This window comes from Leiobunum rupestre, chromosome 5 (genome assembly GCF_980474605.1).
Source record: "Leiobunum rupestre chromosome 5, qqLeiRupe1.1.hap1, whole genome shotgun sequence".
Classification (NCBI taxonomy): Eukaryota; Metazoa; Arthropoda; class Arachnida; order Opiliones; family Sclerosomatidae; genus Leiobunum; species Leiobunum rupestre.
In genome coordinates, this window is record NC_143388.1 from 65,973,497 (window position 1) to 65,998,411 (window position 24,915).

At 36.1% G+C, this 24,915-nt stretch overlaps 1 protein-coding gene across 1 annotated transcript; it reads right to left on the minus strand.

Moving 5' to 3' along the window:
- Nucleotides 1-952: 952 nt before the first annotated feature.
- LOC149945628 (steroid 17-alpha-hydroxylase/17,20 lyase-like) lies at nucleotides 953-9,671 on the minus strand. The gene is made up of 6 exons (XM_090175572.1): nucleotides 9,631-9,671; nucleotides 6,685-6,837; nucleotides 5,858-6,066; nucleotides 5,059-5,184; nucleotides 3,865-3,969; nucleotides 953-1,425 (listed from the first exon to the last, which is right to left on the minus strand). The coding sequence occupies exons 2-6, from the start codon at nucleotides 6,813-6,815 to the stop codon at nucleotides 953-955; spliced, it is 1,044 nt and encodes a 347-aa protein (XP_090031698.1). The 5' UTR covers nucleotides 6,816-6,837; nucleotides 9,631-9,671.
- Between the last annotated feature and the right edge of the window lie 15,244 nt (nucleotides 9,672-24,915).

Genomic DNA, 24,915 nt, shown 5'->3' on the forward strand with positions numbered 1-24,915 from the left:
TTTTATTAATTCAATACGTCAATTTAAATCTCTTAAAATATATTACTTGACAATGGTCTTATTAGCCACGAGTGTCCAAATGGTTAAGGGCAATCTTTACATTCAAAATGGTCATCTCGAAGATATACTAAATAATGTTATAAAAAGAACTATAGAGCGGCAATCTGGAAATAAAAAATTGGGATTTCTAGGATCGAAACATTGGGCACCGCTGTCCGAAATTAAACGAAAATGTTTCCAAAAGATACTTCAATTTGAGCGTGATTGACGGGTCCATTTAAACGGGCCTCGAAGCGACTTACATCTATTACTTCCTTCTAATATCACATATATGGTGAGTGAGGGTAAGAATGGACATCGCGATGTTTGGACACTTTTGAAAAATATTTATTTGAAAATTTATTCTTTGATGCCAAAGCACAAAATTGGTCTCATTTTGAAGCCTTAAACATACAAGTCTTGAAATAAAACAACTAAAATTATCGAAAAAAATGTCTTAAAATTTGAATGGAAATTTCGTTTTGTGGCTTAGTAAATAAGATAAAGCATGCAAACATGAAATGGTGAGATAAAAATAAATTGTTTAAGTATTATTTTAAGCAATTTCGCGTTTTTCTAGTACACGAAATTTATAATTTAATGAAGGTTTTCCTAATAGTGTCCAAAGTTAGCGAATTGGTGTCTAATTTTAAACCTTATTGTCTTTAGTTAGCACCCCCCCCCCAGTCCAATCAAAAACTATTTTGTCCAATGTTTCACTTACTTCATATCTTAAAATAATTATTGTTTTAAAAATTCACAAATTTAAATGCCAAAAACCAGAGTAAATTAAAAATGAACATTCATTATTTGAATTTCAAATCGTTTTAAAATGGTCTACTCTAAATTTGTGTTTTTAAATGGAATTTTACAAAAACTGTCCATTCTTACACTCACTCACCCTATTTGTTTATTATCTTTTTTCAACAATAATTTTGTACAATTTGGGAACGCAAATAGCGACTGTGTGATCCATCGGTTCAAAATCGGCGGGACCTTCTAATCGTATTCGAGACTGTTGCAAAAGTCTGGTAAGAACCAGAAAAATGTTATTCACGGCCATTTTCTCCCCCAAGCACATCCGTTTTCCTTCTCCGAACGCCAAAAAGCCAGTTCTATCGTGGTTGAAAGAGCCATCTTCGTTCAAGAAACGTTCCGGTTTGAATGTCTCCGGATCGGGAAAGATTTCGGCGTCCATGTGGACCGCCTGGGCGTGAAATACCACGCTGGTGCCTTTCTTGATTTTGAAAGCCCCCAATTGGGTGTCTCTGGTGGCTTCGTGCGGTATTCCGTAAGGGACTGTCGTTCTGAATCTCAACGCCTCCGAGATGAAAGCTCTGATGTAAACGCAGTTCTGCTTATCTGCCTGCGAGGGATTTCTGTCCCCTATCGGAAAATTATCGTATTATCAATATTGTGATTTTATAGCAATCTTTTTTTTTAGTGTAATATCCAATATGGCGATTAATCGTCGAAACTACCGATTACTCGATTTAATATTGATAATTGAAGGCAATTTTCTCAAAGAGTTGGTGCTTTAGCAATAACTTATAACTTTGAAATTAAACATAGCTAAGGTATTTTGTTCGATCTATATAAATTGGTTACGATATAACGGTAAATAAAATTTATAGAAAGAAATAGATAGGGGAATCGATAAGTTATATCGATAAATGAAATAGGTGGAGATGTAAAGCAGCCATAACGGTAAATAAAATTGGTAGAGGTTTCATGAATAAAACCGTTTTAATTAAAACTTGCAATTGAAACTATTTTTTCGAACCATGGTCCTTCAGCGTCGAATTATCAAAATTTGGAAAAAATCCATAGTAAATTTTATCTCAGTATGCCTCATGTGAAACAACCAAAGTGATTCAACCGGACCTTTAAAAGAGTTACGTATAATTTGATCACAAATGACGTTGCGGCTCGTACGTTTCACCAAAATGCATCATTTAGCGTACCTTTCATATCTGTTCCTCTAGGAACAATCCAATGGAGACATTTCGGGTTCGATTTCTAACTAGTTTCAGAAGTATTTAATATATCTCATATGGCATTAGGACTTAAAAATGAAACCTGTGGCTCGATGCAGTGTTCATTCGGAGCGAATTACCATCCAAGCTGGAGAAGAATATATCATGAACTTGTAGCACTGACAAGAAGACGTCCCGGGGTGCTTCTCCCGTTTTCTTCAAACTCGGGGATTAAGTAGACCTTCAGTGCCTAACTACCTTGAAAGATTTTAAAGGGAAAATATTCAATGGCCATTCGTTTTGCCATGGCAAACAGAAATGTTTTTCACAACTGAAGTTTAAACTTTCTGTACGCTAATGGCAAAATCACCGATTGTAAACCCTTACGATTTGACGGAAATTTTATTGATTTTAACAGAAACCTATAATAAGATAAGCCTCTTGTCTCTCACAAAATCTCGAAACATCTCGTTTTCGAACTAGAGGTATTCGGAGGGATACAGATTTGTTAAGGCGATATGTGGCCAGAGAATATACTCCCATCGATATATTCATACCGTCATACCGAGGGACTTCAGGTGTACAAATCAGCTGTGAAATCAATTGAAACCACGTAAAGTTAGTACATGTAGCTTAAGTAACATTCATCAATTAAATACTGAAATCACTTGAAATCTGAAATCAGATGAACAAAATTTCTAACATCGGAATGATATTATAGCCCCTCGATTCATACGCGAGCAGTAGTGGATAGAATATTTGAAAAATGCAGATGATTCTTTACATTTTAGCTCGTAGAATTCCCATAGGATTTGGCTGGGGATTTTAAATTTTGAGAGACTCGCCTCGGTTTGATTGAACTTGGTAATTTTACATTATAATGGTAATAAATGTTAAAACTAATATTTTCTATCATAAAAATACATACTAATAAACAATAATCGTGATTCTGAAGGCGGTATCTCCGTCTAATTTCTCAATACGCTTTCGCGTTAAAGTTTTAAACCGACGTTTTCGGAGAGCAAACTACTTTTTCGCTACAAAGACTAGATATAGATTTGCTAGTCCTAGGCCGCGTTAATTTCTTCTTTGCTCCGTGTTGAAACAAGGCTTTTCAAAAGTTTTACGTTGGCGGTTTAGGGAATTAGAGGCTTCTCTTATCATAGGCTTAAAAACCGGTATTTTCCCATGCTATTTTACGTATAGAGAAAGTTTAAACTTGTTGTGACTAACATTTTGATTGCCATGGCAAAACGAATTGCCATTGAAACTTTTCCCTTTAAGAGCTTTCAAGATACGTTAAGGTCTACTTAACGCCCTAGTTTGAAAACAATTCGGGGAGAAACACCTCGGGATGTCTCCTTGTGAGATAAAACTCGGAACCACCCCTTCCGCGTTGCATTTGCAAATTATCTCCCCACTGGATAAAGGGTTTTGTACCCCGAGTTCTTCGATTTCCCCTTCCCATAATAACTTTTTGAGGTTAACGGTAATAGTTATTGTAGGGAGCTGTTGGCAGGGAGGGCTTTCGACCTTCGCTATGTAACCCGGCCACCTAATTTAAAGGCAGTAAAAGTGGCTAGCTGACTTGGGCCTAAGGTGGATCGAAACTGTTTAAGATTATTATTTAAAATTTTATCTCGAGTATTTCTCCATCTGAAGGCAAAAAATGTCAAAATGGCACTGCTTTGGAACATTTACTTATCAGAAACGAATTTTTAAAAATCAGAGATATGTAATAACGTGCTATAGAAGTGTAGGAAAATGAAAACCTTTCTTAAAGGTATATTTTATATACTTCTGCTAGGGCGCATAATTTGGCTGTCATTGCAAAGAATGGAAAACAAACCTATGTATTGATCCACTTCCTCCCTCATTTTATCCTGACACTGGGAATAATTAGCCATGAGCAGCAACATCCATCTCAATGACGTGGCTGTCGACTCTGTTGCCGCTGAAACGTAAATCACAATCAGCTAATTTAACCATTGTAGTAAGAAGCGCGTAAACGGGTGAATTTTTGTTTGCTAAGCATACGATTTTTGTTTTATTGTAACAGCAGAAAATACGGCAGTTTGTGAACTTCTCGCGTTCGCCATGGACACCCACACACAGGCTGAAAACTGACGAACTTCATTCTTCCACGAACTAATTGGTTTTCAAAAACTGATCAGATGTTTTTATCAGTGAGGCGATAAAATTTATAACTAGTAGCAGAAGTTTGTTATTGTGCTTTTAGAAGTAAGATAAGTTTGACAAGGGATACACGCTATCTTAAAGTATTGATACGGTTCCAAATAAAGTTAAAAATGTCGTCGTCACGAATGCTTTTCATTATTAAAATAAAGATACCAATGTTGATCATCTCCTAAAGGAATTGATTTAAAATTTTCTACTCCGGTCTGTAGATAATATGGCACATTATTTCTACAACAAATACCACGATCCGCGCTTATTGTACGGATAGCCTCAAGAAAATTGTCTAGAAGCTCAACATTGTACCAGTAGCAGATTTTTCAAAGTACCAGATCGACGGATGTTCGAGGCTAAGACCTCTAGAATTTCTGTCAACTCTACCCCAAAACGGTTCCATAATTTGGTGCTTTCTCCTATGGTTTTTAACATATTCTACGCTGCTTAAGGGTTTTCGCTAAGTAATTCTTAATACTGGTGGGATCTTCCGCAAGACCCACGTTGGACGTTATATCCCTTTTAAAAGATTAGGGTTTCAACTTACTGGCCCCATCTGATTAGGCTTCAAAAATCAACCTCTAAAGGCGGTAACCTGTGAAAGGATCTCTTATCCTGTCAAATATGTACCGGTTTCAGTATCTCGAACATAAAGAGACCCACGAAGAACGAGCCCCCTCTAGCGCGTAAGGAAATTCATAGAATTTAAAATACTTTTTTTTCATTTGAATTCTCAGAAGTCTCCTGGCACCACTCTTCATTAATTTCCGACCTTACTGTGGGGTTTTTTTTTACAGGAGAGAAAATCCATCAGGTTATCGAGTTTCCAGGATCGTTTGAAATTATATTCTACCTAAGAACAAGGCTCCTATTATCTTCATCATATTGGAATCGTCCAAGTACTCCTTGGCCTCCCTGTCGTCTTCTTCAGCTTCGATTCCTGATGTGACCACAGCGTCCGAAAAGTTTCTTATTACTCCTGTGGTATTATCATGATTAGTACTTAATAATTATAATTAGTATTACGTTCCCCAAATATGTGTTAGTTTACTGTCTTCTCATGTTTACTTATCTGAGTATCATAGTAAGAAATAGGACTATCTTAAGAGTGCCGGATAAAGCAATGAAATACGTGCCTCTACCCACCCAAGGGCCCCTTCAGCATCCTGAAATTGTGTCATTTGAGTATTCGTCAAGAATAAATTGGTGAAATTTAGACTTAGCCATTAGGCCAAAAGCAGCCTAGTCGTCATAGAGAGTGTATACTAAGACTAATTATCTCTAGGGATAATTTGAATCTCGTAAAATGCACCAAATCCTCACATCATTCCTCTATCAGTTAAAAAATACCTAACGATCTCTGAGAGTGTGCTAGGTTACTAGGTACCAGTACCACATAAAGCTATCCTGTTTGGTAGCCCCTCCAATGTTTTTAACATAGCCAATCCTTTTGATGCGAATTAACAAAAATAATAATAGTAATAGCAAAGCGAGCGCGAACAGGGAGTCGTACCAAAGCCTAGTGGTTGTTTGTCGTAAGCGTATTTTTGTCGCTTGAAACACTTATATTTTCGTAAAGACGTCAGATAGCTACCAGTAAATATTGAGACTATCTGACTCCGATGTGTTGAAGTTCCATTATCGTGCGTTACCTCTTCTGAAGGTTTTTTTATTGGCGTCATATTTCTGCTGTAGAAACTGTCCGAATATCTTGGCCATTTTCTGCACCTTCAAGTCCCTTTTGTAAAATAGCACTAACAGCCAAAATGCCAAATCTTGGGGCGAATTTCCCGTTAAATTCTGAACAACGGAAAAGATCCACGTTAACTTCTCGTATTCGGCTGGAGTTAGGTTTCTGGCACTGTTGAATGATACAAATTTGAACTCTTCGAAAACAGTTGCAATGAGACTAAAAGCGTTGGCACCCAGGGGTATGCTAGGTGTTCTACTTTGAAATTTTAAGTGTTTATCCTGCTAACGGGGTCCAAACCTAGGGGAATCATAACTTTTATATTTCGTAAAGATCAACCGATATCCGTTACAAGGTTCTTAGAATTGAAATTTCGTGGCAACCCTTCTTAGTTTGCTAGCTCTAGGAAATGAAACAGAGTACACAAAATTAAAATAGTAGCCTTACGTTCTAAGCCCACTTTAGCAAAACATCCTAGCCCTGCCACTGATAGTGATGTAAGCTAAATATGTTTCCTTTAGGTGCTGGACCGGGCAGAATTCCAATCCGGGGGTTTAAAACATTTTGTATTTAAAAGATCGCCAATTTGAAGAAGAAAATAACTTTTTACAAGGTCCAAACCCTAGTTTCTTATTATAAGCTTGTAAAATATGTTTATGATGAAGATCTCAGTTTTTGGCAAACGTCCTTGTACTTGGAAACAATCCATAGTCCACATAGAGGACCGCTATCTCGGGAGGGAACTAAACGGGGAACGTCTTAAATTACTTGAAAATTGTCATAACTTACCCGAATGCGGTGTCTAAAATGACGTTTATGGAGATCAATTGCAAGTCTTCACTCGGATCGTACGGTTTCCCTTCGAATTTCAACGCTTTCTCCAGTAATTTATCGGTTTCACTCCTTACTATCGTGGCCATTTTTTCTCCGTCAGCAAATTTCCTAGTTATAAAAACCAATTGTCAGTTATCACTTCTGTTGTACAAGCGATTGATGTCTTAATCAGTTAGTGTATTGCTTAAAATACAAAGTTTATGATGAGACACATAGCTTTTTGTTTGAAAAACAATAAATCTAAATTATTTATCTTAGGAACATAATAATTGTAAATATGACTTATGTAGGCTATAGTCAGTAGCAGCACCAACAATAAGCAGGCCTAGACTGCTGCCTACAGCAGCGGCGGAAGGGTATTTTTGAGGTACAAATAATCGAAAATGGGTGTATTGGCGGGAGGCAATATCGATAAATAACGTTTTGTCGAGTATTTAATGCATATTTTCAGATTTTCTTTAACTTACAAGTTATCGATTTTAGGCGAATTAAACGACTCGTTTATTAACTAATATAGAATCAAACTTGCTAGGAAGTCTGATTAGACCCCCTTACTTTCAGTATCTCTTGTAGGCAGCCTGCCTTCATGAGTTACAGAAAGTTTAGGGGTCACCAAAAGATCTAAGAAGTGTACATGAATCAGTGAACATAAATATTGTATAAAAACCGGCGATCTGACTAATGGTATGGCACACCATATTTGGAATTCTAAAAATTATGAAAATCATGACATTTCGTTTAATGAACCATCGATTTTATACAAAGAGACAGATTGTTTCAAAAGAAAATTCATAGAGGGTATCTATATTAACGATATAGGGAAATCAAATTTGGACGATGGTTGTTTAACTGCGAAATCGTGGGATGCGTTCGATAGGAATTTATTGTACCCTGTAAGAAAGACCAATCAATGATTGTGTCGCTTTGCTAACTATATCTACCCTATTTGGTATATATATGTTTTGTTATTAATTTTTACCTCTCCGAGGGGACAAAGTCCCCTAGGAGGGGTTATACAACCACCGTGTCGGTCTGTGGGTCTGTGGGTCTGTCTGTCAGGCCTGCGAACGCGTTCGCATTTTCGGTGCAAAGTGTAATCACTGCGTACGCAGTTTCTCGAGATCTCTGCGTTCGCAGTTTCTCGAAGGGTTGGCAAAACCACCGTGTGACGGTGAGCGTTAACGGATTCATTTGCGGTTTGGTTTGGATGGTGTTTTTTCGCTCACCGTCGTGACGGTTTGGTGTTTTACGTTTTTGTAATGTTTATGCGTAGGTTGTGAGTGTTGAATTTGTTGTGTTTGTGTTCTGATGGTTGTGCATGTTGTTTTTATATGGGCGTTTTCTCTCCAACTTCTTCTTAATGACTTTGGGACGGACCGAGTGCTGAGTGTAATGCTACCTCTCAACGTCCAATGGCAGGGTTTCCACCAGTTGTACACGGTATTCGTCTTAGTATCAATTTGCGATTGCATCGGGCGGGATTTGAACCCGAGACCTCATGCTTGACAGGCGGACGTTCTACCACAGAACCACCGACACTTGTTACGCTTTATTGAAAATTAGACCTTCAGCTTTATCGGAAGCGTATTTAATAGAGTACGAAATTTTGGTTTAATTGAAATAGAATTGAAATTGAAATTATTGCATCGAAGAAATTATAATTTAGCGTTTCTCTATTGATTAAAAACAAATGCGCCACCCAGGTTTCGAACTCAGACCAATCGGCTTAGCAGTCGAGCGCTCTACCACAGAACCACCGATAGCTCCTTAGGTTCACTGAAATTAAGACACGCATCGTAAGCATAATAGGTAATAAAGTCTTTTTTTATTAATGAATTTATGAAGGCCTAATCTGGTTTTTTTAAAGGTTAAATCTTGTTTTAGCGCAGTCAGCCGAGATAAGAGGGTTAAAGGGTAGACCCTGTGGGTGGTCCACTTTGTTAGTTTTTTTGTTATTTATTTACGGGTATTATTAACGACCTATATATAGTTGTGTTAATTCAAAGGAGATAATTTAACGTTAATTGCTTTAAGAGCTGGTGGTTAGTCAAGTGGCTCTCTGTGCTTTGTTGATGGTAAGGTTTTTGCTTCTTGTAAATATATTTGGTGTGGATATTTGGATATCTACGATTTCTAACGCAGTCAATGATTTCCTGTGTGTGCGAGTCATTATATGATATTGGAAATTGGACGGCATTGGTCTTTTTCATGCGGTATGTGTCACAACGTCAACTGGAAGTCTACGAGCGTTGAAATAAAATGAGCGTTAAAGATGCGGCAAGTATTTCGTAAGCGAGAAAAATACAAATACCATCTGTAGATATTTCTTTCATTAAAATTTGCTTAGTATTATATTCAACTGATAAACATGTACTGTAAAAAGGGTTAAATTCAATTGTGCATTGTTTTAGTAAGTCTAACTCGCTGTTGTAACTACTTAATTTATAATATTCTGAATAAATTAAACTCGATTGTTTCGTTTCAATTATTTAAATTAAAATTAAAATTTTATACCGGGCAGGGTTTGAACCGAGAATACGTTTTTCGTAAATAACTCTGAATTGCGGAGATATCTTTGGGGGTCGTGTCGAGAAATTAATACCACTAGGGACCATTCTTCCGAGGAGAGGTATATTTTGGCTTGCCAACTTGTATTTCCTTAGTTTTGACAAAGACCCTCGGGTCGAAAGCTCAACCTATGAATGAGTTAGTTTTAATTAATTTTTAATATTTTTTAAAATTGAAATAAAACAATTTTTACTTCCATGTGTATCCTCCGTTATAAATTTTTTTTAAATATTATTTTCCATGGATCCTAAAAAATCTTTCAACATTTCTAAGAAGTGGCTTCCAAATTCCAAACCAAGCCAATCAAATTAAAAAAAAATTATTTCGATCTACCTGCTTAAATTAACAGATATTTTTACAGCTATCTGCTTATAAAAGAGCTCTCAGCGGAGTATGCGATAAAACTGTTTGGATAGCTACAGATATACTCCGTTTAGGCTTACTATTTCATCTTTGTAATTGCAACGATAATATCATTTTGTCATCTTATTAATTCATACGTTTTCATACCTAAAGAAAACCTTAGCGCCACCACTGAGCCATAAGTGCATTTTATTATCGCTACTGACAAATGTCTAGAAGGATTAGCAAATACAAATAATTTAATTTTTAAAATTCTCAAAAAATGTTGGTTGACGATGATAAATAAATTCTAAAATATTACCTCTAGAGACGAATAAAGTGTTGTTTTTAATCAACTTAACGTTTCGATTTCACTATTAATCATTATTTTTCCAAATTAAAGTTAAGTCTTGTTTTGGCTGAAAACGGCTTTGGTGGCGATGGTAAAACGTTTATTAAATTTGGTAACAAGGGACCCTATTCTGTAACATATTTTTCTAATAACTTTGTAATAATTCATCAGCAATATGTTATATGCTAATTTAAACGATAATAACTTGATTTATTTCAACTGTATCTAAATAAAACTAATCCATTTAAAACCATCTGACGATAACTTAAAAATATTAAATTTCATCCGTTTTTTCAAACCAAATTTAAAATCTTATTTTAGTCCTAGATAACAGATCACAAAGGGATATAATGCTTTTTAATGCTCTAATGGTTTTTATTATTTTTTTAACAACATCACTATATTATTCGAAAATCTGTAGCTGATTGATTAATGTATATTTAATTTAAAAATCAGATCAGTTAAAATATGCAGATAAGGTTATCAGATTTAACTTAATCGGATAACTTAAAGATGGTGAACGTAGTCTCTTTGCCATGATCTTATATATAATCCTCAATGTTTGTGTGTTTGTGTGTTTGGTTGTTTGTGGCTTCCGTGGACCGATCGTTCGCTCTCTCTTGAACCCTGTCCCCTACGTTTCCGCCCTCCCGCCGTCGCTAATTCCTCCCAAGCTAGGGGGGGGGGGGAAACCACGTATGGGAAGTTTTTCTTTTCGCGTACCGTATTATTTTCGGTATTCTTTCGCTCTTTTTGCTACGTGTTTTTTTTTGCTACGCGTGTTACGTTTTTGCTACGTGGGTCACGTTTTTGCTACGGTGACATTTTGCTATGCGTGTTACGTTTTTGCTACGAGAACCTTTTGCTACGCGTGTTACGTTTTTGCTACGAGAACCTTTTGCTACGCGTGTTACGTTTTTGCTACGAGAAACTTTTGCTACGCATGTTAAGTTTTTGCTACGAGAACCTTTTGCTACGCGTGTTACGTTTTTGCTACGAGAACCTTTTGCTACGCGTGTTACGTTTTTGCTACGAGAACCTTTTGCTACGCGTGTTACATATTTGCTACGAGAACCTTTTGCTACGCGTGTTACGTTTTTGCTACGTGGTTTTTTTCCTATGCGTGTTACGTTTTTGCTACGAGGGTTTTTGCTACGCGTGTTACGTATTGTCTACTAGTTACATTTTTGCTACGATGAATGTGAACCGCCACCACGGTGGTACAGAATAGGGTTAATATTTTGGAAATGATCGTTGCTATAGCTACAGTTTATGTAATTCTAGTACTGCTTTTATTAATTATTTTAATGATTATTATAACTTTATTTATAAAGCAGCGTTCAGACTATGTTAAAATATTACGTTAGCATCGGTCGTGTCGTTTCGGTTATGTTGGTCGCGTCGGTTCGTTCATTACACCGTTCAGAAAGGAACCAACCTTGCACGGAGATTAACATACAAAGTGATTGTTCATCCAATCAGAGCTCAGTAATAACGGTGGAAAAATTGAAATAATTTTTTATCCACCTCTGATTGGTTATAGTATTTCGATGGTTCTAAAGGTCGCCACTACCTAGAGTCAGCGCTGATGAGGCATAAGGCTATATGCCTGCTATGAACTTTTTGAGCGCAACGAAATGCAAAAATGTAAACGACACGCGCGAAAATTTAAAGTCTCTGTTGAGAAGTCTGAACGGTGTAAGAAATCGAAAGAACCGACACGATCGACGCAAACGTAATATTTTCACATAGTCTGAACGCCGCTTTAATGCACCAATAAAGAAAATAAATGCGAGGATGAGTACCTGACAGCGGCTACGGCGACCTTCCTGGTGACTTCCCATTTGCGGTTCAATTTTTCGTTGATAATGGCCATGAACTCTTTTTGGCAATGTCCGACTGGATATATAATATCAATGTGGTTTTACTTTAATTTAAAATTCGTAAATGTTTCAATTTCTGGCACATACACGATCTGAAATCAGGTTTGGAAGCGATGACGTTTCTGTTCTGGATGAGGCCTTGCTTCACCAGCTTCCATTCGGAGACTATAACGAAAGGTCGTTGAGCAACCCAAATCGTGTAAATACCTCCGTAGTGCCTTTTGAAATCCATCAGGATGTCCCTCACGGGTCTGTCGGACCAAAACGCTTTCTCGAAAAAAATTTATTATTAAATAGGTGGTTTCCGAAAGTCAATGGGTGAAAATCAGTAGTTATGCTGAGTATTTAGGCTGATATGGACTATATAATTGTTAACTGGCTACAGATTTTATGGAATGGGATCAATTTGTTTGGAAATGGTACACAGTCGATTGAAGTTTGAAATAGTTGGTGCAAGCCTAATTCATACGGGAACAAAATTGCCACTTACTGATTTTCGGTATATATCTATTAACAAATTCTGAATTCACTAGAACATTCTAAAATATATCTTGTAGCGTGAGGAGTATCCATCTGCCATTAAAATGAACAATGGCGGATCACCCAATACGAGAAGCGCGCGCCCAGAGCTCAAGCGTCTTAAGGGAACCCAAAATTAAATTTTCCAATAATAAATAAATTTAAAAGAATGAAATAAAGTAATGAAGAATGTACATTACACCGGTCACTTATAAACTACGCCCAAATGATGTCTAAATCGCATCATGGCTGAAAATGTACCGAGTTATCCCACCTAACGATGTTAAATATAAAACTAACGCTACGTAGAAATATGTACTTATTTATTAAGCATATTTTAAAGAAGAAATAGTTCTAGAAACTCACTACATAATGAATTTCGAGCAGCACAGTGTTTTCATCCTAAACCTATTTTGGAAAAGGCAGTAGGGATTGGCGATGTGACGTATTTCAAGCGTATAACGTTTAAGCAAAGGTATGATGGATACTTCTATCACGTGAAAGATATTTTAAGTAATTCTGTTTTCATACATAGAATGTTTCCAATTATCGGAAATGGATACGGTCCCGGAGGAAGCTCTCTGACTTTCATCCATAGTTGCAGCAAATTGAACGTAACCAGTCCCACTAGAAGCGTCGCAATCCAATTTATTTCTTTGAAGAAAACGTCTAGAACTATCTTAAAAAGATGCATTTTTTTCGAAGCCAAAGAGCCTTCTGTTATTTTTAATGGAAAGCGACGTATCGATTCGTGAAACCGGTTTTTTCGTTGGTTTTAGCTGATTATTTTTATTTCTCTCTTGAAAAATTGAGAGACCGGTTCTTTTTTAGGACAAAGTACACGCTCACAAAAATAATTAATAAAAAATAATAAAAAAGCCGCTTTTTAATATATTAAGAACTCTATCGTTCCAAATGTTTTTATAATCAAGATTTTATAATCAGAAATTAATGCATAAACCATCAAATGGAAGTTCCCATTTCTGCCTGTTTAGCAATTTCTGTATCCGTTTCTTGTACTATATTTTTTATAAAATATTATTATTATTATATTATTTTATATAAATGACTAAAATATATTACATAATTGATTTAAAAGAAACGGATGCTTTTTTGTATATGTTTTCATCTATAATTGCGAAGCAGCTATTTAAAAATCGGGTAATCTTATTTCAATACAGTTGATAAAATTCAGGTGGTATCAGACAAAATAACAGGTAGGCTATAGTGGCTGTGACGTCACCGGTTTGCGCTTCAATCTCGTCGGGGAACCAATGAGATACACGGCTGATTCGATATTTTTTAGAAAGGATCATATTTGGATCGGGGGCAAATCTAAAAATCGTCTAAAGTAAGACACTTCTTGGAGTAATTAGTATTTTATACGTTAACAAAGTTCACACATATTTTTCGACCCTTTTTTTTTCACCCGGAGGCGAGTTGACTGTACTGTATCTCCCACATGTAAGAGTAAATATGATAACTTTTAAATTTATAAATCTTTTCAACGGCGTCTCTTGGCTTCTACGATTACTTTAAAATTAATTAAATAAGTTTACAGCTTTTAATCTATGATTTATTGCATTTTACAACTGTTGTTTTAAAAGATCAGACTGAAATAGAAATACAATCTCTGGGATAGACGCGAATTTCCCTGCGTCTCATTGGCAGGGGCTTCATTACCTTCACTCTCACATTGTTTCTTCTAGTTTGAATAGTTTTCGGTTTTGGCTCCTCACTATAACACAAATCATTCATTGTTAATTTTGAGATAAGCCTTTTAATCCTTACTTGAATAACTATCATTTGTAAAATTTGAATAAAACTTGATCTTAAAATTTTATTAAATTTTCATTGTCGGTTTAGTCGCGTACTTTTTGTAATACCCCGAGACAAGGGCGTATTGTATCCTTAAAGCCTCTAAATCTGTATTAAGGCCAATTAGCCTTTTCGGTTTCAAAGATCAACGAAGCCGAAAACGTGAGAAGCTCATGAACTGCTGATTTTCGTCTGTTAAGTAAATGCTTTGTGATTTACGAACTCCTCATGTTGACAGCTACATTAATCTGAGCAAAACCATAAGTTTATAATATACTAGCTCCCTATAAGTTAGAATAGTACATACTAGATAGGCTGTGCGTTATCCCAAGACTTCGAAGTCGCGGCGTGTGGCCATCTGATTGCGGAAAAATTTAACATGAGCTTGCGAGGTGGTCGAAGCTCGTTATGCGAAAAGATGAGCTTCAACTACGAATATTTTACGATAACTCCTGTTCATATTGAAATTAATCAAATATTCTTCCAAAATGTTGACACCTTAAATGCATTGAATTGGGAATAATACTGCTAGAATTACAATTACGATTTCGGTTGCCATGGTTACGCGGGACCTGTTCTGAGAAGACTGTACGAAATTCATCTTTATAATTAGGTGGTAGCACCATCTATATTTTGTAAAGTTATATGATTCGCGCAAAAATTCAATTGCAATATAGTTGCCACCACTAGAGACAGATGCCGCCACGGTTGAACGATATAGTTGAAAAAGTCTCCATATTGAACGAAATTGGTCCCGCGCCATGTTGTCAGAAGTTATAGCCCGGTGTACCGGTAAAAGAGAACCACACCACCGGAGGCCTATCATCAGAATGCCCTACGCCAGCGTCCACAAGCCCGGACGGGTGACAAAACCAGCATGGGTAGCAGAACCCCACTACTGATGGTCGCACCCTCGACGCAAGCCGCTCAACCCAGCAGAAGGTGCAACAATGGGACGACCAGCCCGCCACTTCGCACACAGCAGTGGGATAGAGAACGGATGCTCTAGCAACTCCGGCCGACACCCCACCTACAAAGGCAGGGAGCCAAGCCCTTTGGAGAGAGCTCCTAAAGGGGAACGGCGGGCACACAGCAGCCCGCATAACCCGGCACAGCTGGCACCGGAGATCCCGGTGGGAGCCCAAAAGGCCGGGAGATGGGTCCGCCGTGCCCTCATACGGAGGCCCGCAGCCCCACAGCAGGCTACTCAATCCGCCGAGGCGGCCAGTTTGCCCGGCCCCTCTCCATTAGCCTGGGCCGAAGCCCAGTATCCAGCCCACACCTGACCGAAGTCGGAGGTCGGAGATAGGACCCTTTGGACGGAGCTAACATCTCCCAGTGCGCCACCGCCCTTACGGGTTACAAGAGCCGGACCCCGACTCCCCGGTAAAGCCACCAGTTATTGCACACTCCGACCCCTTGAGGGCCTGGTCCCGCGCCAGCCAGATTTAGTTGTACCTCTATTTATTCCCAACTCAATGCTTAAATGTTTCGTTTAAATTTTCCCAAAATCAAGGATTTCGGCCGCCATCAAACCCATCGACGCCCGTGTCCAATTTCAAACAGGCTAGCTACGCTCTATCAAGGAGAGTACCCGAGGTGTTTATTGCCGATTTGGTTCCAAGTCGGGCGTTATGTAGACCTAAACGAGATATGAAATTTCCCAAAAGGAGACGTTGCACTACCCATTCGATTTGCCATGGCAACCGAAAATGTTTTTGACCACTTAAAACATAAAATCTCCATTTAAAAAAGCATGGGATTTTCTCGGTTTCACCAACGAAAATTTATAAGAAAAAATAAAATCACGAAAGGGGTAATTTGGACCACATTTAGGTAAATTTCATCAAGTTTGGGTAAATTGGAACATTTTTGGGTTAACATTGTAACAATTTTGGGTAAAATAAGGAAAAAATCTTATTTTTGTTTAAGTGGTCAAAAACATTTTCCTAACTAGACCTAATGATGAAGTTTGAAGTAAATATTGAACACGTGGAAGAAAAAGAGCTGACAAAGTTACGTAAACCATAATTATAAACTTAGGATTACACTTATTCCAAACGTAATCCAGAAAGAGTAGAGTTTAAGGCTTAATGCGATTGAATAAAGAAACTGCTAATTAATTAAAGTTTTTAACAATAACCATAAAAATAATTGTTTGTGGATAACTGCCTTACCAAATATCTTTGACGGCAGAAAATATTAATTCGATGACCAGAAAGAGCACTGATATTATTTTTCCGAAGAATATGAAGAAGGCGATTGGCGCGAACTGTTTCAGGTCCATTTCCTTAATCTCAATATCGTTGATACCGAGAATGGGTTTTATGTTGTAACGGACGAAAGATTTCGCAAGTAACGACAAACCAGCTTCATTTATTTTCAAAATCCTATATCAAGTTTTTTTTTAAAAAAAAAGAACATTTAAATGATACGTTTATTAATAATTCAATTTATAAGTTATTTGTCTTGAAATTTGAAAAAAAAAGTTTAAACAGGGAGAATTGTTCACGAGTAGAAACTGAATAATTTTGCCATTTTCTACCAATGTCAAACAATCGTTGCATTAGTTCCAACAACCAAAAATCCACTAATTCATATTTGCTGTTTTAGGTATATTTATTTTAAAAAATCTAATACTTGTATACTTTTTTTAAAATTGATCGAAGCTCTCACTGGAGCGAGTTGATGGGAAAATTTGCTAATGAAAACCTATATCTTCAAAAATATCGAAAATATTTTTCCGATTTTTTCAGGAATTGAGCTCGTTGCATTGGAGATTTTCTACGTTTTTTTTGTGGGTTGAAAGCATTGAGTTGGGAATAATACTATCTAGAGACCCAGCTTAAATTTTCCCCATAGGCTTTAACACAGCATTAGTGAAGATAGGAACGAAAATCATGGCATAGTTATCAACTACGACCAAAGCCACCTATGAGCGAAAAATGAAACTATTTAAATGAAAAATTCTTCGATGGCCCTGCCGCCACCTATTAGCGACTTTGTGAACTATTATAATTTAAAGCTAAGAAACAAAATAACGAAGTTTCTTGGTAAATCATATTTCATTTTGAAATAATTTAGATTATTTTAAAAGATTAAATTTCACATAATCAAAATAAAGTATGTAAAAAATGAATACAAATAAATAATAATGAATATAAATAAATAAATAATAAAGAATATAAATAAATAAATAATAAAGAATATAAATAAATAAATAATAAAGAATATAAATAAATAAATAATAAAGAATATAAATAAATAAATAATAAAGAATATAAATAAGTAATAAAGAATCCAGTACATCTTGAATCATCAGTAAGTGAAACATCAGATGTGGTGTCCTTTTATAAAATATTATTGGAACTTTCGCATATTTAAGGAATTGATGTATCATCGAGGGCTAAAATATTGGCGCAGCCAGATGCCTCCAACTTTGCCATAAAAGACCTCTTATAGGTAGACTTAAACTAAGCTACTGTAGGGTTATTGTTATAGCCTCCCTGCTGTCGATAAACACTAAATGTAAGTTCTAACAAGGAGACTACCCGAGGTGATAATCACTGATTTTGTTCAAAGTCGGGTATAATGTACACCTCTATGTAACTTGAAAAACCTGCAAGGGGAAAGTTGCGACGGGCTTTCGTTTTGCCATGGCGACCGAAAACGTTTTTGACAACATAATTTGGAATTTTTCCTTTGAAAATAACGTGAGAATCTGAAGGATTTTAAGGGTGAAACCTTTTAAAAAATGAAAAAAATTTAAAATTTCAAAAACGCTTAAAATACATTAAAATTGATTTTAAAAATTAAATTAAATCAATTTTAAATGCAATTTGGTCAATTGGGGGACCCTTAAAATAATTCAGATTCCCATGTTATTTTCAATGAAAAAATTCGAAATAATGTTGTCCAAAAACGTTTTCAGTTGCCATGGCAAAACGAAAGCCCGTCGCAACTTTTCCTTTGCAGGTTTTTCTAGTTACATAGAGGTGAACATTATACCCGACTTTGAACAAAATCGTTGATTATCACCTCGGGTCGTCTCCTTGTAAGTGATCTTGAGATAACTTGTAGGTAGGGAGATATTTGTATAAAGTGAAATAGAGTATCTACCAGATGTAGAATACCAGTGATTGAAACTGCAAAACCCAGAGGTCCAGTTTTTCTAGTTGCTTTTGAAATCAAGTTTCATTCGTAATCACATAAATTTAACATCAAATCTTTCATTTTCAGGAGGTTTGTCCTCGCTCTCTCTTTTTTTAAAGCTATTGATTGGAGCCATGTACCCTTTGGCGTATGGATTTCGTGAATTGAGGATATCAAAAGCTCTGAGGTAAGCGAAACAAACTGAATATCTGGGATTGTCTAATTTGCTGAATTTCTGGACGTCTGGACCGCTGAATTTTGAAGGATTCCTCCTACATAGAAGCTACTATCTTATAAACCAACTGGACAAAATTGACCAATTTGCTGAAGTGCTGAATTTCTGGACCGAAAAATATTACTTGATTTTCAAACCGTCTGGACAAAATTGACTAATTTGGTGAAGTGCTGAATTTCTGGACCGGAAATAGTTACTTTATTTTCGAATAGTTTCTTTAAATTTGAAACCGTCTGGACAAAATTGACTAATTTGCTGAAGTGCTGAATTTCTGGACCGAAAATTTTTACTTTATTTTCAAACCGTCTGTACTAAATTGACTAATTTGCTGAAGTGCTGAATTCCTGGACCAGAAATATTTACTTTATTTTCGAATAGTTTCTTTAGTTTTCAAACCATCTGGACAAAATTGACTAATTTGCTGAAGTACTGAATTTCTGGACCGAAAAATTTTACTTTTTTTTCGAATAGTTTGTTTAAGTTTTTATGTAATAATTGTACACCATACCAAATATTACAAGGATAATACAGGTTTATTAAAATTGACACAATGTTTATTTTTTTTCTTAATGTATGTAAACACAAAAGTACTACAGAAAATCAACACTTCAGCAAATTAGTCAATTTCATCCAGACGGTTTCAAATTTAAAGAAACTATTCGAAATAAAAGTAAAATTTTCGGGTCCAGAAATTCAGCACTTCAGAAAATTAGTCAATTTGGTCCAGACGGTTTGAAAATTAAAGAAACTATTCGAAAATAAAGTAACATTTTCCGGTCCAGAAATTCAGCACTTCAGCAAATTAGTCAATTTGGTCCAGACGGTTTCAAACTTAAAGAATCTATTCGAAAATAAAGTAAATTTTTTCGGTCCAGAAATACAGCACTTCAGCAAATTAGTCAATTTTGTCCAGACGGTTTCAAACTTAAAGAAACTATACGAAAAAACAGTAATTTTTTTGGTCCAGAAATTCAGCACTTCAGCAAATTAGTCAATTTTGTCCAGACGGTTTGAAAATCAAGTAATATTTTCGGTCCAGAAATTCAGCACTCCAGCAAATTAGTCAATTTTGTCCAGACGATTTGAAAAAAAAAGTAAAATTTTCGGGTCCAGAAATTCAGCACTTCAGCAAATTAGTCAATTTTGTCCAGACGGTTTGAAAATTAAGTAATATTTTCGGTCCAGAAATTCAGCACTCCAGCAAATTAGTCAATTTTGTCCAGACGGTTTGAAAAAAAAGTAAAATTTTCGGGTCCAGAAATTCAGCACTTCAGCAAATTAGTCAATTTTGTCCAGACGGTTTGAAAATTAAAGAAACTATTCGGAAATAAAGTAAAATTTTTTGGTCCAGAAATTCAGCACTCCAGCAAATTAGTCAATTTTGTCCAGACGGTTTGAAAAAAAAGTAAAATTTTCGGGTCCAGAAATTCAGCACTTCAGCAAATTAGTCAATTTTGTCCAGACGGTTTATAAGGTAGTAGCTTCTATGTAGGAGGAATCCTTCAAAATTCAGCGATCCAGACGTCCAGAAATTCAGCAAATTAGACAATCCCTGAATATCTTAACATGTGCTAATACTTACACCCTATCTCTACCTATCCACAATTTCAATTAAGTTAACTGTTGGATCACATTGCTGAAACTCTTTGACCTTAATTTCCTTCAGAAGTTTCATGGCGCTCGCTACCGAGGCACTCATTGTTTGTACTCCCAATTTTACTTTCATCTTTTGTGTATGAAACTTTATGTGAAAGCGTGTAAGTTTGTTGGCCAGACTAAGACCCTCGACAGCTTGGATGCTCTCGAGTACTTCCACCAAAGACCATAAAATTTCCTATTATTTGTCAAGATGTTAATAATGTTACTAATTTAATCTTTTTTCCAGAAGTTAAAAAAATTGCTCTACTTCGTTATAATCATTTCGCTGATCCAAGATGACCATGAAAAATTCCCACAAGTTTCTTAGAAGTTTGAACATATGACATATATCCAAAATGAATACCACTTTTTTCTCTGGGTTTGCTAAATTTATAAATTTTAATTTCAAATTTCAACTTTTAATAATTATTAATTTTACCAGGGTTAGGCAAAACTGAATTTATTTCTTTGGATGTCATAACCACTCCTAGTCGCTGGGCCATTGCAATATTGGAAGAAAGTCCATCACCTACCAACGCAACACATTCAGCACCAGTGGCTTTGATGTGATGAAAAGCTTCCCGAACCAGCTTGTCCGTGAACAAAAAAGTAACCAATTGGAATTTTCCAACTGCCATTAATGGCAACAACCAAAAAAACCAAGGCAGAAGTTGCTATCGTGTTGTTGTCAAGAGATGTCTCTAGGCTCGTACCATAATTGATGTACCCATGAAAAAACTTTCCATTCCATCGTACTTCCTTGCGGACAGACATTTCATCTATCATAAGTGACGTTAGAATGGGGTAAGATGACTTTTGAACTTCTTTAGTTATAAAATCTAAGCTTTGCTTGGTAAATCCATGGTATCCATTAACTTTAGTTGCCCAATTTCTTAGTGAGGTAGGATGTGGTAAGGTGAAGAATCGCCTTAGATAACGGTAAGCTTTAGGGCTGTAAAAGTGAAGGGTGACTGCAAATTCCCGTAATGCATTATTGTATGGTTTTTTAAACACATTTTTGGGAGCAGCTTCTTTCAATTGTTTAAAAAGTTCTTTGGCAACAGGGGAATAGAGCCCTTCTATTTTGGCAAGATTTTCTTCTTCGGCAAGCGCTCCTGTACGCAATGTTGTTAAAATTGCTTTAAAACTTCCCAATTTATTTGTTCTGCCGCTTGACTTTTTGCTTTACACTCAAATGCTTTTTTAATTCGTTTTCTTTTAAGAGCTTGTTTGGTTAGCTGCATTTTTAATCTGAGTATTTTTTTATCCTGAAATTATTTACAAGTGGTACTTAATTTTAATTAAATTTATAAATGGATCTTTGCATGCATTTATTTAAACCAAATGAAAAAACCTTTTTGCGAACTAATTCCTGAAATTTCAGTAGCTGCTTTTCATATGTTGTGTTGTAAGTCTATATGAAAAAACTAAATTAAATTAAGATTTTTGAACGTTAGGGGGAAAAACATACATGATCGGGCATTGAAAGACACGTGTTTTTGGTTTCAGAGTGGCACAATTTCAAAATGTGTCTTGTCCTCAAAATTAATTTAATTTTAGTAACTCTACGAAAACGTTTAACTTAAATCAAATGCGTAATCTTTACCTCAAGTGGAAGAGTATTTTGGGTATTCCATTGCGATATCAAGGATCTCTTGATTTGAACAAACAAAGGATTCACTTTACCTGGAAACCTTATTGTAATTTTGAATAATTGAGAATAAAAATGTCTTCTATTTTTTTTTGGAATTTTAGTGCTGCTCCTACTTATGCCAAGAAACGTTTTTGTTTCTTCCATTATTTTCGCAAGACGAAACTGCGCATTTCCAACCCATTATGCTTAAAATTTAACTCAAAATCTATGAAAAATAGTAAAGAACTCACAAAAGAAAACTTTATTGTGTGAATAAAGAGTTTTCAGATATACATGACTTTGATTTAAAAAAAAACGCGTCGCTTTCCCTCTTCAATTCAAAAGTTAAAATTATAATAGTTCACAAAGTCGCTAATAGGTGGCGGCAGGGGCCATCGAAGAATTTTTCATTTAAATAGTTGCATTTTTCGCTCATAGGTGACTATTGTCGTAGTTGATAACCCTCCCATGATTTTCGTTCCTATCTTCACTAATGCTGTGTTAAAGCCTTTGGGGAAAATTTGAACTGGGGCTCTAGATAGTATTATTCCCAACTCAATGGTTGAAAGACTAAAGCTTCAACCTAGGAGCAACAAACACAAGAAGAACGCAGCTAGCCTTTAAACACGATAATGCAGAATTGTGTACAAATTTCATAGGACGAGCCTTACGCTGAACGTTTTACGGGCGGGGGGGGGGAGACAATTTCTGAAATTCCCCTTCCGATGCCAGCAGGCTCTAAAGCATTTAACCTATGAAAACTGTTCACAAGAAAATCCTCGACTTTTGACGGGTTGCGTTCTCCTTGTGTGGGGTGCTGGGTTTGTTGCTCCTAACTTCAACGAACAAAATATTTTTTAGTAACTCATTTTTATATCAGATTCGTCAATTTGGCTTACTGCTCAAGTCTTTGTCGAAAAGTTTTAAATCTTTTGATTTCCCCCTGGTTTCTGTTAAGGACGCGTCGACCGAGTCACCGAAACAAGGCCCAGCGAACTTTTGAGCTTTAAACCTACCCATGTCCCAATCAATTAGAGGATAATTTCAACTCACTCCAATTGGTTTAAATATGAAACAAATGATAAACTAAATAAAAGCTATTATTTTTGTAAAATATTGGAATTTTTTTATTAAAAAAGCCAAAAATATCAGATTTTTTTTAAGTGGCTATAACCGGTGTTAGCCCGGTGGTTCCATGCCAACCCTGGTGCCGGCTATTGTGAAGTACTAGTATTAAAGTCATTTTTTATGATATTTATTTTATTTAGTACTGCAAAACCGTGCTGCGAAAACTGTGGTTGGTGCGAGGCGTCGGTCTTCCGCAACCCTTGCACGTGATACCCTGAAGTGGATTACTTTAAAGCAAAGTTACGTGTACCACCTATTAATCTTTATGTTCAAAATTTATTCTAATCAAGTACCGCCCTATATAACATTTTCATTCGGTTTCAACGGTTCATGACCATGTTACTCGCTCTAGTGTGGCTTCTTTTTACCTGGAAACTCTATCGGCCACTGTCTGTAAACGGAGCCCGCGTTCTAGGGGAATCTCCTTGTGGAACTCTCTTCCCCCAAACCTCCTACGTGAAAAATTGTCTTTTAATGATTTTAAACGCGCTATTCTTGATTTCGTTTGTACTTGTTCAATATGATTTCTGTAATGTTTTAAATTTGTATTTTTTGTTGGACCCAGTTGGAAATCAGTCTCTGACTGAACTGGATATCCTAATAAAGCCTTATTATTATTATTATTATTATTATTATTATTATTATTATTATTATTATTATTATTATTATTATTTAGATACCTGGTTTCGTTGATTTAAATATTATCTTTGGGCGCACCAGTTTACACTTTAGAAGTGTATATCTTAGTGCTTAAACCATAGAAAATATTTAACAGAAATAGCATCTCGGCCCATTTATCGTCTGGGTATACTTTAGGCTAAATTAACTTCCGGTAATGGTTTCTCTTCTTCTATTGAAATAAATTTAAACTGGAAGCATCCCAACCCACAGAGTCTACAGATACATTTGTTTCTTAGCGTCTTGAAGTTGCAATTTGTAATATTTAGTGGGATGCCTGAACGAAGATAATAGTAATAAACTCTTAAAAAAAGGTGTATTTTCAAACCTTTAAGGGTTTTTGCTTGTCCCATATTTAAAACCTTAACAGGTTTATAAAGGATGTTATTCTACAACTTAAAAAGCAGTTTTCCTGCTAGGGTGTTTATTTACACTGTTTGGGATACTTAGGTCCTCCGTTTTGTTTACTTTGTTATACAGTTTGTGGTATAAACCTATTCCCTTTAGGGTTATTTTCTACTCCCTTTTAGGGTACCAGACTACTCCTTTTAGGGTACCAAACGACTCCCTTCAGGCTGTTACACTACCCCCTTAAGGGTTCTACACTACCCCCTTAAGGGTTCTACAAAACTCCCTTAAGGGTTCTATAATACTCCCTTTAAAGTTTTAAAATACTCCCTTTAAGGTTCTAAACTACTGCCTTAAGGGTGCTACAATACTCCCTCTAAAGTGTCGAAAATACTCCTTTTAGGGTACTAAACTACTGCCTTAAGGGAAGCTACACCCTACCAGGTGTTAAATCACCTTATTTACGGGGTAATATAACACCCTCTATACACCTTTTCAAGTTTTTATTTTGGGACAATAAAAATCCCTTTAGGGCGTTTAAATTAACATTAAAGACTGTTTTACAGATATTACACCCTTATTTACCATTAAAACACCCTTTTTTAAGAGTGTGGCTAGAAAAATTATATAAAACAATAACTTTGCGTACTTAACGTTAAGATCTTCAATTATTTTCCCGTTGTAAGTCCTTCGGTACATAAAGGCGGTGTGGAAATAATTGAATCTATCTGCTCCGACGTAAAGTCTTCCAGCCTGCTCTCCTACCGTGGTTAGGAAAAAAGCGGCAACCATTTCTTCGTAGAAGAGTGCTGCTTCTCCTCGCGGTACTTCCTCGATATAATTTAAGACGTTAGTATGCGTAATGATGCCACCCGTTCTTCGGCATTGTTTC

What these genes read in the sequence shown, in the direction of transcription:
- LOC149945628 (XM_090175572.1), bottom strand. Translation starts at nt 6,815, where the DNA reads ATGGCCACGATAGTAAGGAGTGAAACCGATAAATTACTGGAGAAAGCG. An exon ending in ATTTTAGACACCGCATTCGG is followed by an intron (nt 6,067 to 6,684) that starts GTAAGTTATGAC and finishes ATCATTCAACAG; the next exon opens with TGCCAGAAACCTAACTCCAG. An exon ending in AATAGGAGCCTTGTTCTTAG is followed by an intron (nt 3,970 to 5,058) that starts GTAGAATATAAT and finishes TTTACGTTTCAG; the next exon opens with CGGCAACAGAGTCGACAGCC.